At 39.4% G+C, this 14,396-nt stretch overlaps 2 protein-coding genes across 6 annotated transcripts in view; one reads left to right on the forward strand and one right to left on the reverse strand.

Annotated features, from left to right (window-relative positions):
- The window catches only part of MMS22L (MMS22 like, DNA repair protein), a 103,497-nt gene extending 99,036 nt beyond the window's left edge, over window positions 1-4,461 (reverse strand). The window contains exons 1-4 of one of the 5 annotated variants that reach the window (XM_081828690.1): window positions 4,338-4,461; window positions 3,585-3,763; window positions 2,417-2,542; window positions 856-905 (exon numbers count right to left, since the gene is read on the reverse strand). In XM_081828690.1, coding sequence (XP_081684816.1) covers window positions 856-905; window positions 2,417-2,542; window positions 3,585-3,748 — 340 coding nt within the window. In that variant the 5' untranslated portion in view covers window positions 3,749-3,763; window positions 4,338-4,461. The other 4 variants (XM_081828689.1, XM_081828686.1, XM_081828691.1 and 1 more) reach the window with 4 other exon arrangements.
- A 78-nt stretch (window positions 4,462-4,539) lies between these two features.
- The window catches only part of LOC145723062 (uncharacterized), a 374,058-nt gene continuing 364,201 nt past the window's right edge, over window positions 4,540-14,396 (forward strand). Inside the window, exon 1 of the mRNA XM_081828692.1 lies at window positions 4,540-4,681. The gene's annotated coding sequence lies outside the window, so the exon portion shown is untranslated. The remainder of the gene's footprint in view (window positions 4,682-14,396) is intronic.

The following is a 14,396-nucleotide window of genomic DNA, read 5'->3' on the forward strand; positions in this document are numbered from 1 at the left end:
TAGAACCCTCCTTAGCCTGTCTTTCTGGGTCCCACCTCCTAGACAAAAATTAACATATTCAATTCATTACACTGTCCCTGCTTAACACCATCCAATCCAATATAAAGTCCTAGTCCCCTTAAACTCTCTTCAAATCACCAGTGCAAGTGCAAACCCTATCACAAGCCCCTTCCTACTCTCCCTGAGAAGCCCCAACTGTTTCTCATGATGTGTACTTCCTTCTTGTGTCAGTAAGCTACTCAACCTTTCATTGACCAAAGGTGTGTTCCAGGTGATCTTTAGTTGCATCACTAATAACAGGTATTAGCCTGAGCACTTAACATGCATTATATCATTTATCCTCACAAGAACTCCATGAGGTGGGACCTGTTACCTGGTGTGAAACCGATAATTAGCTAGGGTTGGAACCCAGGCTGACCACAGTGTGATGAGTCTAATTCCTACACTGGAACACAATTGCCAGAAAGGAGAAGCAGCTAGCCTGCGCTAAAACACTATCTTCAATTCCCTTCACTACCTTAACTATACCAAACCCCTCCATGAGTAACCCATTAAATGTCAAAAACAAACCAAAAGCAGACCAAGAAGACAGCATGAGGTCCCACTCCCCGCCCCCAAAGCAAGTTGTTAATTCACTTTAGAAATGTTTAGCCTTAAATCAATTTTATCACAGACATAGAAAAATACTATAAATCTCAGCTACAACAAAATTTAAGTGTTATATTTTTTCTGAACACTAAACACTATCCTGAACTTCTAACTTAATGCTTCTTCCTCCATGTTCTTATATCCCAATTACTCATCATAGATGAGCAATTCAATTCCTTTTTGCTATTAAAAACACTTAAAACTTACCAAAATCACAGCTGGCTTGTAATAAGGTTTCCAAGTTGTACAGTTGCTGCCTAATTTAAAAAAACATAAGGTGAGAGTTAATTTTGGAAAAATTTAAAGCATGTATTATAGGGATATTTCCAAATCTATTACATAGCTTTAGTATGTGCATAGCCTCTCATTTGTGAATGAAGTTTAAAATACTTTGTGGATATTTATACAGGGTCAGATAGTCAAGACTGAGAAAAGATAAAACATGCCTTTGTTTGACCTTCCAAAAATATCTATTAAAAGCTGCATATATGTATATATAATTATAAATATCATAGATTTTACTATCAATGAGATATTGTTTATATACCTTATATACTTACATAAAAATCCTAGGTTAACAGTTACATAATGAAATGTTAAATTGTATTGGACAATTATACTATAGGAGTTCAGAAAAGGAAGAGTAACTTAGAGTTATCAAGGAAAGCTGTATTTATGATGTCCCCCCTTAATATCTGAAAGTAATCTCTTGTCCTTCTTCCTAATTGCCTTTCAACTCCTTAAATGTTGACTCATCTTCATGACCTATGTCCTGAATAAAGACTCAACTCACTCTATAATGTTCACGTTTACAGAGAATCACTCACTCAAACTGTTCTCCCAGTAAAACACATAACAAGGCACAGATACACTGTCTCTTCACAAGGCCTCAAGGGATGAGGGTGGGAGGAGGAATCTTTCCACCTTTCCATTTTCATTTAAATGTACCACATACATATTCTTAATGTATTTTTGGATAATTTGCCTTCAACAACTGATTCCATTTCAAAATCATGTAAAATCTAAATATGGACTGAGTTTTAAATGATAAGGAATTATCTTATTAAATGATAATGAATGTTAATTGTGATAATGAGATACTGTTTGTTTTTTTAAAAGTTCATATTTTTAAGAAATGCTTATTGAAATATTTAAGGGTGAGATTACATGATGCCTGGAATCTGCTAAAAATACTCAAACCAAAAAAAAAGAGGGAAAGGGACAGATGAAGGAAGTGTGATAAAACCTTGGTGTTGTACTGCCACTGAGAGAGGGTATGTGAAGTTTCATTATGGTATTCTCTCTACATTTGTATATGTTTGGAAAATTTCATTAAAATTTTTAATGTTGTCCAACTTAATCATATTAATTAATCATATTACTATACAGTCTGAAAGATATATTTGGAAAGTCTGATTTCATTCTCTAAAAATCAGTGAAAGACTATGACGATTCAGCAACAAAAGTAGTATTTTAGTTTTCTTCCAAAATTATAATATGGTTCAAAGCATTAAATATTTGTCTTCAATACATGATGTCAAATGTTGAATAAAAAGTCTGAAAAAGAATGAACACTCACTAAAAAACGAATCATTAAAATCACTGCTCCAAACATTACATGATCGTTGTTACTGATAAGATAATCAAGAGAGCAACATGAACAACTCACGCTTTTGTAATATTGGTATCAGAAACCACCCAGCAAAGTAACTTACACAACTGAAAAGCATCTATGCTCAAAGGCAGTTAAAAACAAAACAAAACATACCTGAATAAATGAAAGAGCACTCTAGATGAATTCACCAATGCTGTTTCAGTAACCCACTGAATGCCAAATATTTCCACTGTATCTTCTTCAAAATTAGTTGGTAAAGGATCAAGATTCAAAATTAATCTGAAATGAAAACTCTAATCTTATAAAAAGTATGCTAAATCCCAACTATAGCATATCTTTTTTGTCATTATATAAATCCATATTGTATGTGACATGTCAACAATGATACCATAAAATTATGATATGCCTTGGTACCTTACATATCCAGGAATTACTACATTTAGATTGTATGAAAAATTCAGTCATATATAGTGATAAAAAAGTGTAACTAAAGAACAATGTAACTTAGGGGAAAAATTCAAAAAGTAAGTCTAGGGAACATACTTTTTTGGCCTATGGTCTTCAGTCGAAGAATTTCATCCTTTGAGGGGACATTTAATGTTTAAAACAGCTAAAAGTTACTCTGGGCCATGTCTGGAGCATAATCAAACTGAATAATCTCTTTTAAGGTCTCAAACAAGGTACAACTATAAAATCAACAAAAATGGCTTCCTTTCTGAAATTGCCTCAGCAGGTATTCCCAAAATATTTCAACAACTGCAGTTTTACAGCAACTTGTGTACAGCTGCCTAAGGCAAGAACTCTAAAGAATAACATTCTTGTGAACTTACACAATCTGGTGAATTTATTCAAAAGTTAAAACAAAAATAAGTCTATGACTTCTGTGTATAGATACACAGAATTAGAAGGAACTGGGGCAACAAAACAATGTCTACGCCTAACTTAAGAATTACTGAGAAGCTCCAGATTATTATTTCATGTTTTAGAAGGATATTCCAATTCAAAAAGCCCACCTAGCTTTCACTTTAAGTAAAAGGGAAATTAGTGGCCAGCTTCCTACCCCAAAACTGAGGTAGCTGTAAGATAAGAAAACATCCGGTAGCAAGAAGTTCTCAATATCCAAAAATTTTAGGTATGCTTTAACCAGGAAACTGACAACAGAACTGATAGCCTGCACCCATGTTATATACTAAGCCGTTTTGCAAAAACATGGCTTGAGCATCGAAGTTCAACTTGGCTGAAACCATAATTAAATAACATTCCTAACAAACTGATGAAAAATTTGATAAGGGAAAAACACAGTCCCCGATTTTTTACCTACCGCTTAAGGGCTCCGCTGGAAAGGTAGGACTCTCCAGAAAAATGACTTCCTCCTCCTCTGTTGTCAAAACCACAAGAAAAGCAAGGGGGTTTGCACCATTCTGTCCCCAGCTCCAGTTCCAAGCTGTCGGTCAGGAACATCGACGCAGTGCAACAGTTATCCATTATTTACTTTCTGTCCTGAAATGTTTGGTACTCATATCATTCAAGACTCCAAAGATACTGTGATTAGATTCCAGGAGGTGAGCGGGCCAAGAGACTGGCGGTGATCTCAGAAAGTTCTCAAAACGTTCCCCCAGCACAAAGAAGAAAGCCCGAGAAGCCAATTCCTCAACAACTCTCCCCACACCGACACCCCAATATCAAGGCTGTCAGACAGAATGCACCCCCGACTGGCTGTGGCAGGAATTTCACATCTGCCATCTCGGTCGGATTCTGCAGCCGGACAGCGCGAAAAGGAAAGAAATGGTTGCAGGACAGATCCAGCTTCAGCTCCCAACCCCGCCTCGACCTGCACCGCCCGCTACGTTACCGAAAAGTACCGAGCTAGTTTCCCAACAGTGTCTTGGAAAAGCTCCCTTGCGCACTCCGGGTGGGGATCAGGGACCGCCCGGCGCCAATTTTTTAGTCCTCCCAGACGGGAGGCAAGTTCCGCCAGGTCCCCACTCGGCGGCGACCAGCGCGGGCCGGGCACAGGGCGAAGGAAGCCGGTGGCCTGCGCACCGGAGCGGCCCTCGTTTGAGGCACGGCATACCTGCTCACACTTTCGGTCCCCGAGATCCGCCCCCAGCTGCCCGGTCTACAACCTCGGCGTTGGTGAGGTCTAAATCAGAAACAGGCGAAATTCCCGCCACTGCGCGCCCGCGCTCAGGAAGGGCGGGGCCACGGCGCAGCCCGCCCCCGGAGATCCGCTCTCTAGGTCTCTGCAGGAACCGCCGGCGCTCCGCGAATTCTCGCGAGAGTCAGCCGCCCAAGGACTCGGTGCTGCGAGCCCCTTTTTCTTTCTTCCTTTTTTTTTTTTTCTCTGTGCATGTAGCTTTAATTGGTGAATTCGGCTGGAAGGCGGGGCCTCACGGGGAAAGAAAACTGGAGGCTGAGGTGAGCAAGGCCTAGGCACCTCTGGGTAGTTTTCGCGCGGGACGCAAAAGAGTTTTGCTCAAGTGAGTCCGAAGTGGGTGTCTCATTTACACCCAGAGCCGCGCCATCCCCTCCTGTTACCGCGCTAGTACCAGCAACTCTTTTGTTAAGATCGAGGATGCCTATTGTTCGTGGTTTGTGGACAAGGCATGTGCAAAAATGAGGCTAATCCAGTGTATAGTAGCACTGAATAAGTCAGATGGTCCTTGCTTTTGGCATAAAACTGTCGCTCCCCTTATTTGCAACACATCTGGACAGGTTTAAATCGCTTAAACCTGGTCGCTTTTGTGAGGTATAGCCCATGTGCAGCATTTTTATCTTTTTAAAAGTATTCTTTAAAATCTATTCAGAAGACTTTCCAGTCTAAATCAGAGATAACAAATTTAAGCGTATCACTGGCTTAAGATTCAAGAAAAACGTGATAATTGCTCCTTCAGATCTCCTGTAATTTTGAGTATTCGCCATTGCCCATTCCTCCAGAATAGTTTGTCCTGTGTTTAATTCCTGTACAGAGAACCTGTCATAACTCCTCTGTTCAAACCAAATACTGCACATGTTCTAAGAAATGGGATGAGGTGTGTGTGGGGGGGGTGGGGGGGAACACAATATGATCTCTATTCTGACTGCAACCTAGGGCTACTGTGATGGGTCCTATGTCCATTATGTTCACACGATGTGCCCTGAGATGTCTTCTTGGCGACCACTGCAGCTTTTTAGGGTCCAGGTGGAGTTCTAGCATGACACATTGTCATCTATAACAATCCCTAGGAAACAGTGTCTAGATATGAGAATATTGGGCCCTGGCACTATTTAGGAGAATTGGGTCAATAGACAGTCATTATTATTTCTTCCTCTAATCAAAACATTTGGATAGACCCCTTTTTCCTTTTTCAAGTGCCTGATGAGTGATCAACTTGGTTGAACCAGTTAAGTAGAATGCGAAGAACCAAGTAAGTTACCTGTAAATAAGGTAAGCTAGTACTCTAATGCATTTCAGTAAGAATCCCCAGCAAGTTAATAGGCAGCATACTGAAGAGAGGTAATTAAAGATACTTAATGAAAGGACATTTATAAAGGTATGGACAGGGTTACTGGAAAACAAAAAGTAATCATGAAGCATCCAGAACTAATCAGAGTCATTATCACCCTTAGGCCTAAGAGATTTGGGGGAAGAGGGATTACTAGAGCCCAAGGAGACTTGTTCAGGTAGGAGGCAGCTACCTACCTAATAGCCACCTATGGTACCTTCATAGAGGAACATAGCGACTGCCAACCTGCCACCCAACAGGGAGGAGCTGGAAGGATTAAGTACGCAAACCACTTTCCCTCCATACTGCAGTGTCCAACTGGTGGTTTTCATTGGCTAAAACCAACCTAAAAATAGAGGGCAAGGATGTAACCTTATAAAGTTCAGGCTCCTAGGATAGAGTCCAGCCTGAAGAAGGGTAGAGAGTGAATCTGACAGAAAGGGGTAAATTTTATCAAGAAGACATAACAATACTAAATGTATAACAGAACTTTATATATACATATAAAGGGATGAATTTATTAATTATAGGAGAAATACTCAAATCAATAATTAGTTACAGACTTCAGCACTTACCTCTCTGTAATTGGTGGAACCGGTGGAGAGAGTTAGTATAGACTTGAACAGCACTATCAACCAACTTGATCTAATTGATATATTTATAGGTGACACAACCTGACAATAGCAGAATACACTCTTTACAAGTACACATGGAACACTAAGGTAGACCACATTCTTTGCCAGAAATCAAATTTCGTCAACTTTAAAAGGATTGAAATCATACAGAGTATATGGTCTGACCACAATGGAATTAAACTAGAAACCAATACATATCTGAAAGAAATCTCTAAATATTTGGAAATTAAGTAGCACTTCTAATTAACCCATGGATCAAAGAAGAAATCACTAGGAAAATGAGAAAATATTTTGAATTAAGTGAAAGTTAAAGCACATTAAAATTTATAATTTTAACTGCTTACTTTAGAGAAGAAGAAAGAGTTCAGTTCAATGATTTAAATTTCTCTCTTAAGAAACTAGAAAAAAACCCAGCAAAATAAAACAAAATCAAGAAAAATGAAGGAAATAATAAAGGGGAGAAATAAATGGAATGAAACAGAAGAATAGAGGAAATAAATGCAATCAAAGAGTGGTTCATTGAGGCACACCTGGGTGGCTCAGTCGGTTGGGTGTCCGACTCTTGATCTCAGCTCAGGTCATGAACTTGGAGTCATGAGTTCAGGCCCAACATTGGGCTCCATGCTGGATGTGGAGCCTACTTAAAAAAAAAAAAAAAAAATGTTGGTTCTTTGAAAAGATCAGTATAATTGATACACTCTAGCCAGACTGATAAAGAAAAAAAAAAGAAAACACAAATTACCAGTATTAGGAATTAAAAATATATTATCACTCTAGACTCTACAGGCATTATAAAGATATTAAGAACATTTTTATGCCAAGAAACAGATGAAATAGACAAATTCATTGAAAGACACCAACTGCCAAAACTCACAAAAGAAGATAAAACTTGAATGGCTCTATATCCATCATAGTAATTTTAATCTTTAGTTAAAAAAATTCCCCTCTCTCTTTCTCTCCCCACCCCTCACTTTCTCACATACCACATACACACACATAATTCCTACAAGGAAAATTCCAGGACCAGAGGACTGTACTGTTGAATTCTCCCAAAAATTTAAGGAAGGTATAATATCAATTCTCTACCAACTCTTCCAGAAAATAGAAGAGGATGAAATACTTCAAAACTCATATAATGTGGCCAGCATTACACAGATATCAAAACTTGACAAAGAAAATTATAATCCAGTATTATTCACATGGAGACAGAAATTTTACCAAATAAAATCCAGCAATATATGAAAAGGATGACATATACTAAAAAAATCAGGTTCATCTTAGGAATGTAGGGTTGGTTCAAATTTCTAAACATAATTGGAGTAGTTCATTATATCAACAGATTGTAAAAAGAAAACCACATCACCTCAATCTGCAGAAAAAAATCACTTGAAAAATTAAATATCCATTCATGATAAAAACTTGTCAAACTAGGAATAAAAGAAAATTTCCTTGACCTGATAAATGGTAACTATGACAAACCTACTATTGAAATCATAAAAATGAATGCTTTCTCCAGAAGACTGAGAACAAGACAATGAAGTCTACTTTCTCTACTTCTATTCAGCATTGTACTGGAGGTAACTAACCAATCCAATAAGGTATGAGAATGAAAGAGTTGGGAAAGGAGGAGGCAAAACTGCTATCATTCAGGAAAACAATTGTGTTTTTCTAGACAAGCAATGAACACTTAGAAACTATAATTTAAAAAGCAATACCATTTTGGGCGCCTGGGTGGCTCAGTTGGTTAAGCGACTGCCTTCAGCTCAGGTCATGGTCCCGGAGTCCTGGGATCGAGTCCCACATCAGGCTCCAGGCTCAGCGGGGAGCCTGCTTCTCCCTCTGACCCTCTCCCCTCTCATGCTGTTTCTCTCTCTCTCTCTCTCTCAAATAAATAAATAAATAAAATCTTTAAAAAAAAAAAAGCAATACCATTTTAATAGCATCCCAATAGATCCAGCCCTGTGTGGGGCTCTGTGCTCAGCAGGGAATCTGCTGGAGATTCTCTCTCTCCCTCCCTCTTCCTCTGCCCCTCCTCCTGTTCTTGCACTTGAGCGCGCTCTTACACACACTCTCTGTCTCTCTAAAACAAATAAATCTTAGAAATATATAAATAAATTAATTAAATAAAATAAAACAAAATTAGGGCAGGAGGGAGATGTGGGCATCAAGAGATGGTGTTTTGAAGACAGGAAATATATCATGTTTGTGAGGCTATGGCAATTACCAAGTATAAAGGGAAAAGTTGATGTTGAAGAGAAGGGGAATGGTTGTGGAACTGCAGACATTGGGAAGACAACAGTATTCACTACATAAATGACATATCTTTTAATAGGATCAGGGACAATTTTTCATTAATAGGAAAAATGAAAGGTATGCAGAGAAAGATAGCTGAAGTTGGTGAACTGGGTGGTTGGAATTTGAGGTAGTTTTTGTTTTATTTCATCTATTTTCCTTGTGACATATCACCTGGAAGTGAGAGGAAAGAGTGGTTGTTAGAGATTTGAGATGTGTCCTTATCCTATTAGTGAGTAAAAAAAGTATTTTTACTAGGGAACTATAGTAGGAATGTCTGGGGGTGTTGAGTGACTATTTGAGATTTATGATGAAAAATTAAGAGTTCTGTTAGCTTAGTTTTGTGATTTTCTCCAACAACATTCAGAAGGGGAGGACATATGATAGAATTTGAGTGTTATATTAGTGAACCCATTCTGACTTACTGTTTCCTTTTAAATGTATTTATAAACTATTTGATTATTATCATCATACTCAGTCAAATAACTTAATATGAATGTCATGTTTTTAGTAGGGAAACTTTATAAATTCAACTGAATCTAATATATCCCAAAGGTTAAAGCCCTCAATTTCAGAAGTGTTATCACCATTTTAATTGAAATCTTAGTTAAAGTTTAAGACCATTCCTTCATGCCTTAAATGAAACAGAGGGTCACATTACCTTTATAGTTACTGCTTATAAGCCTAGAATTGGATTTAGCATTTTGGTAAAATCTGACCAATACTAAACATAGCTTTAATGATCTTACTGAACAATTGGCCATCATTGAGGATACACTAAGATAGCTAACTCAGTTATGAAAATATTAGGTTTTCTCTATGAGCTGTCTATTGCCAGTGTGTGTACAAACCACCTTCAGTTGACTTTCTGTCAATTCCCAGTATTTTATTACACTAATTTTGTTCAAGCGATAATGAACTGTTCCAAGTGCTACTCCCTGCCTAGATACCATGATTTAAATGACTACTTCAGTAGCAATGGGGAGGTTTAGTTAGTTGAGAAGGAGCAACTTTTCTATACAGTAAAAGGAATTCTCCTGCAGCTGTTCAGCACATTGGGTCATTAACAATGTGGTATACCATATAGGGACTTTAAACATCTGGACCCAAGAAAATTTCATTATTGATCCTCATTCATTTTTCTGTATGTTTTAGTATCTTCTGCATGTGCTCTCATTTTATTTCCTTTTGCCTCCAGAAGCTTGATTCATCAATTACCCCTCTTCTTTTTACCTTCCATCTCTCCCTCTTCCTTACCCTTTTCCCTAAGCCCACTGAGGTAGGCAGTTTCTAACACGGCCCCCAAGAATCTCTGCTGCCTTGTATTCATGCCTTTGTGTGATCTTTTCTGCTTTGAGTGTGGACTAAACCTAATGACTTGCTAATAATGAATAAAATAAAGCAAAAATTGATGGCCTATCACTTCTTTTATTTATTTATTTATTTAAAAGATTTTTATTTATTTATTTGACAGAGAGAGACACAGCGAGAGAGGGAACACAAGCAGGGGGAGTGGGAGAGGGAGAAGCAGGCTCCCCGCAGAGCAGGGAGCCCGATGCGGGACTCGATCCCAGGACCCTGGGATCATGACCTGAGCCGAAGGCAGTCGCTTAACCAACTGAGCCACCCAGGTGCCCCACTTCTTTTATTTATTTGCCAGAGAGAGAGCAAACAAGCAGGGGGAGTGGCAGGCTGAGGGAGAAGCAGGCTCCCTGCTGAGCAAGGAGCCCGATGCAGGACTCAATCCCAGGACCCTGGGATCATGACCTGAGCCAAAGACTGTTAACCGACTGAGCCACCCAGACATCCCGGCATATCACTTCTTCTTCTTTCTTCTTCTTCTTCTTTTTATTTTTTTTTTATAATCTAAACTTCTGCAGTTTTTTTTTTTTAATTAACATATAATGTATTATTTGTTTCAGGGGTACAGGTCTGTGATTTGTCAGTCTTACACAATTCACAGCGCTCACCATAGCACATACCCTCCCCAATGTCCATCACCTAGCCACCCCATCCCTCCCAACCCCTCCACTCCAGCAACCCTCAGTTTGTTTCCTGAGATTAAGAGTCTCTTATGGTTTGTCTCCTTCTCTGGTCATAGGGGAAGGGAGGGGAAAAATGAAACAAGCCGGCATATCACTTCTACGATTAGTTTACAAAAGACTGTGAGTTCCGTCTTGCTCACACTCTCTCTCAATGTCACTTTCTCTGTCTTGCCTTCTCAACTTGTTCACTTTGATGAAGTAAACTGTCATGTTAGAGAGGACCATGTAGCAAAAACTGAGGGCAGGCTCTGGCCAACAGCCATTGAGGAACTGTGGTCCTCAGTTCAACAGTTCACAAGGAGCTGAATCCTGACAACCAGTGTGAATGAGTTTGGGAAGTAGATTCTTCCCCAGTTGAATTTTGAAATAACAAGGCCTTGACAGGTATATAGAATTTAACCTGGTCCAGATGGGGATTTGACCTTTGCCCTTGGCTTATGGGAGGTGATCTCTAAATAATCTTTGGGATGTTTTATGTGATAAAAGTGTCTTTTTGCCTGGGGGCCTTGGGTCACACTGGATAGTCTGACAGAATGGTTTAGGGTGGACCTGGCCTCATCCAAATACCAGCAGTGCGATTTAGGGTGGGCCTTTGGGTCATGCAGTATCAGTCAACCTGGATACTGAGATCAACCACGTGGGTAATGATTTGATCATGCCTACATAATGGAGCCCCAATAAAAATTCCGAACACCAAGGCTTGGGCAAGTTTCCCTAATTGGCAGTATTCCAGCATGATTACTTAAGGTTGCATTGATGCTCTGCTATTCTCTACTAAACATTTCTGGGATAGATTTTCATGTCATACAAGTATAACTCATAACTTTTATATATAGAATATATATATTCTTATATATATGTATATGATATATTTTACATACTGTAACAGAATAATTGTGTCCATATCTGTCTCCTCACTAGATTATTCACTTGAGATTTGTCCATTATTATCCTTGGTATCTAGGATAGTACCTGCATATAGTAAGTAGATCCTTAAAAGTACTTTTGACTAAATGAATAAAATATTATATCTGGTGTTCAGCTATTAATAATCGTATCTTTTGGGGGGAAATCTTTTTGAAAGATGTTATAATTATACTTTCTTAGCCTTGGGATTTCGGCTGAGGCATCACTATAAGAAAAATTACTGTAAAGTACCAAATATTCTGAGGTGCTAGATCATTATTACAATTTTATCAGCATTAGTTGATCATTTAATTTTAGTCTTTATTAAAAAAAATTCACTAGGGGTTAGTTTCAAGAGTGGGGGTTTCTTTAGAGACTACATGTGGAAGTCTGCAGTGGTTCCCCACCTCCCTTTTTTTTCCCCAAGGCCAGAGAGGGGAACTGCAGAGAACCACTTTGAAAGGCTCACATGTATCCCCTGGCATTTGAAGCACACAGGTTCTAGTCTCTATGCTGACAAACCTAAAGGCAGAAAGTTGGCTGGAGTGGCTTGTGGTGTCAGGGCAAGGAGAAAGTGCTGTGGAGGGAGTGGGCTGTAATGCCACTGGAGTAGGTAAACAGTGTGTGGGTCCTGAGGGAGGTAGCCAGACCTGAGGTGTCTTAAGAGGAAGCTTGTCCAAGAGGACTGTCTTGGGGGGGCTCAGCTGACATCAACAGGAAGAGGCTGGAGGGCCACTGGAGATCTGATGTTAGGGGGCAGTCATCTGCAGCTGCCAAGGGGAGGTACAAATTGGATCAAAACTCTTCCTTGCTTAAAATCCTTCAGTGGCCTCCAGCTATAGTTAGAGTGAAATCTAAGCTCATGTTTGTGATTTGACCCCTTCTTATGTCTACAGTCTTATCTTGTACCACTCTCCATCTCTTTCACAAATTATCAGCCACACTGGCCTTTCAGTTCTCACACATTCTTCCCTGCCTCAAAATGTTTGTGCAAACTTTGCCTTATGCCAGAACCATTTTTTTCTCTTGCTTTTTCTAGACCTGGCTCCTTTTCATCCATGAGAAGTACCCCCACCCAGTATCTTCTTTAATTTTCTATTTTTTTTGTGGGAGGTGAGTGAGATGAAGACTTTAATTTTTTCACTTTGCATTGTTTCCTGACTAATCCTTATGATGCCACCATTTTAAGACTCCAAGAGTGCCAGAGCAGAAAAGTACTTTGAGAGGTTAGTGTATAGGACACTGTGGTGTGCCACCCAGATACTCCTTCCAGGATAAAGGACTTGTTTCCCTAGCTGCTGAAGTGCTGCTGTCAGCTCTGGGCTGTCAACTCTTTTTAGAATTGCTTTGAGTAAAGACAGCCTGCTTACCCAAATCAGTGCATCTGATATCCAATGGCAGTGGCATGAAGGTATAAATGCCCAGTTTTCCCTCCTCCTGACCTAACTTGGGATAACTATGAAGGGTTATCCCAGCTTCAGAGTTCCCATCAGTTGGCTGAGAACTCATGGAATTACACTGGTGCTCCCTTTGCCCACAGGTGGTTGTTTCTAAGAGAACTCCTTAATAAACTTCCTGCATATTAATCTCTACCCTAATTTCCTGATTTTTAGGAAGCTGAATCTTTTTTTAAAATTTAAATTCAATTAGCCAACATATAGTACATCATTCGTTTATGATGTAGTCATCAATGATTCATTCATTGCCTATAACACCACGTGCCCTCCTTAATGCCCATCACCCAGTCACCCCATTCCCCCATCCACCTCCCTTTCCACAACCCTCAGTTTGTTTCCTGGAGTCACGAGTCTCTCATGGTTTGTCTCCCTCTCTGATTTCTTCCCATTCAGGTTTCCCTCCCTTAGGAAGCTGAATCTTATGGATTTTCCAAGGCACAGATTTGGGAAGGGAGAGAGCCAGAACTGATGGTCTGGATAGAAGATCAAACCAGCCACAACATTTCCTTAAAACAAAGCCTAATCCAGAACAAGGCCCCAATTCTCTCCAATTCAGTGAAGGCTGAGAGAGGTGAGGAAGCTGTAGGAGAAAAGTTTAAGCTAGCAGAGATTGGTTCATGAGGTTAAAGGAAAGAAACCATCTCTATAACATCAAAATGCAAGGTGAAGCAGTAAGTGCTGTTGTAGAAGCTGCAGTAAGTTATCCAGAAGATCTACCTAAGATAATGCAAGAAGGTAGCTACACTAAACAATAGATTTTCAATATAGATGGAATAGCCTTCTATTGAGAGATGCCAGGTAGGACTTTTATAGCTAGGAGGTTAAAATCAGTGCTTGGTTTCAAGGCTTCAAAGCTTCAAAGCTTCAAAGGATAGGCTGACTCTCTTGTTAGGGGCTAATGCAGCTGGTGACTTTATGTTGAAGTCAGTGTTCATTAGCCATTCTGAACATCCTAGGGCCCTTAAGAATTATGCAAAAATCTGTTCTTTTTTTTTATGTTATGTTAATCGCCATACATTACATCATTAGTTTTGATGTAGTGTTCCATGATTCATTGTTTGCATATAACACCCAGTGCTCCATGCAGAACGTGCCCTCTTTAATACCCATCACCAGGCTAACCCATCCCCCCACACTCTTCCCCTCTAGAACTCTCAGTTTGTTTCTCAGAGTCCATAGTCTCTCATGGTTCATCTCCCCCCTCCGATTTCCCCCCCTTCATTCTTTTCCTCCTGCTATCTTTTTCTTCTTCTTCTTTTTTTTTTTTTTTAACATATAATGTATTATTTGTTTCAGAGGTACAGGTCTGTGAT

Source organism: Leptonychotes weddellii, chromosome 8 (genome assembly GCF_054177405.1).
Source record: "Leptonychotes weddellii isolate Sample4059 chromosome 8, ASM5417740v2, whole genome shotgun sequence".
Taxonomy (NCBI): domain Eukaryota; kingdom Metazoa; phylum Chordata; class Mammalia; order Carnivora; family Phocidae; genus Leptonychotes; species Leptonychotes weddellii.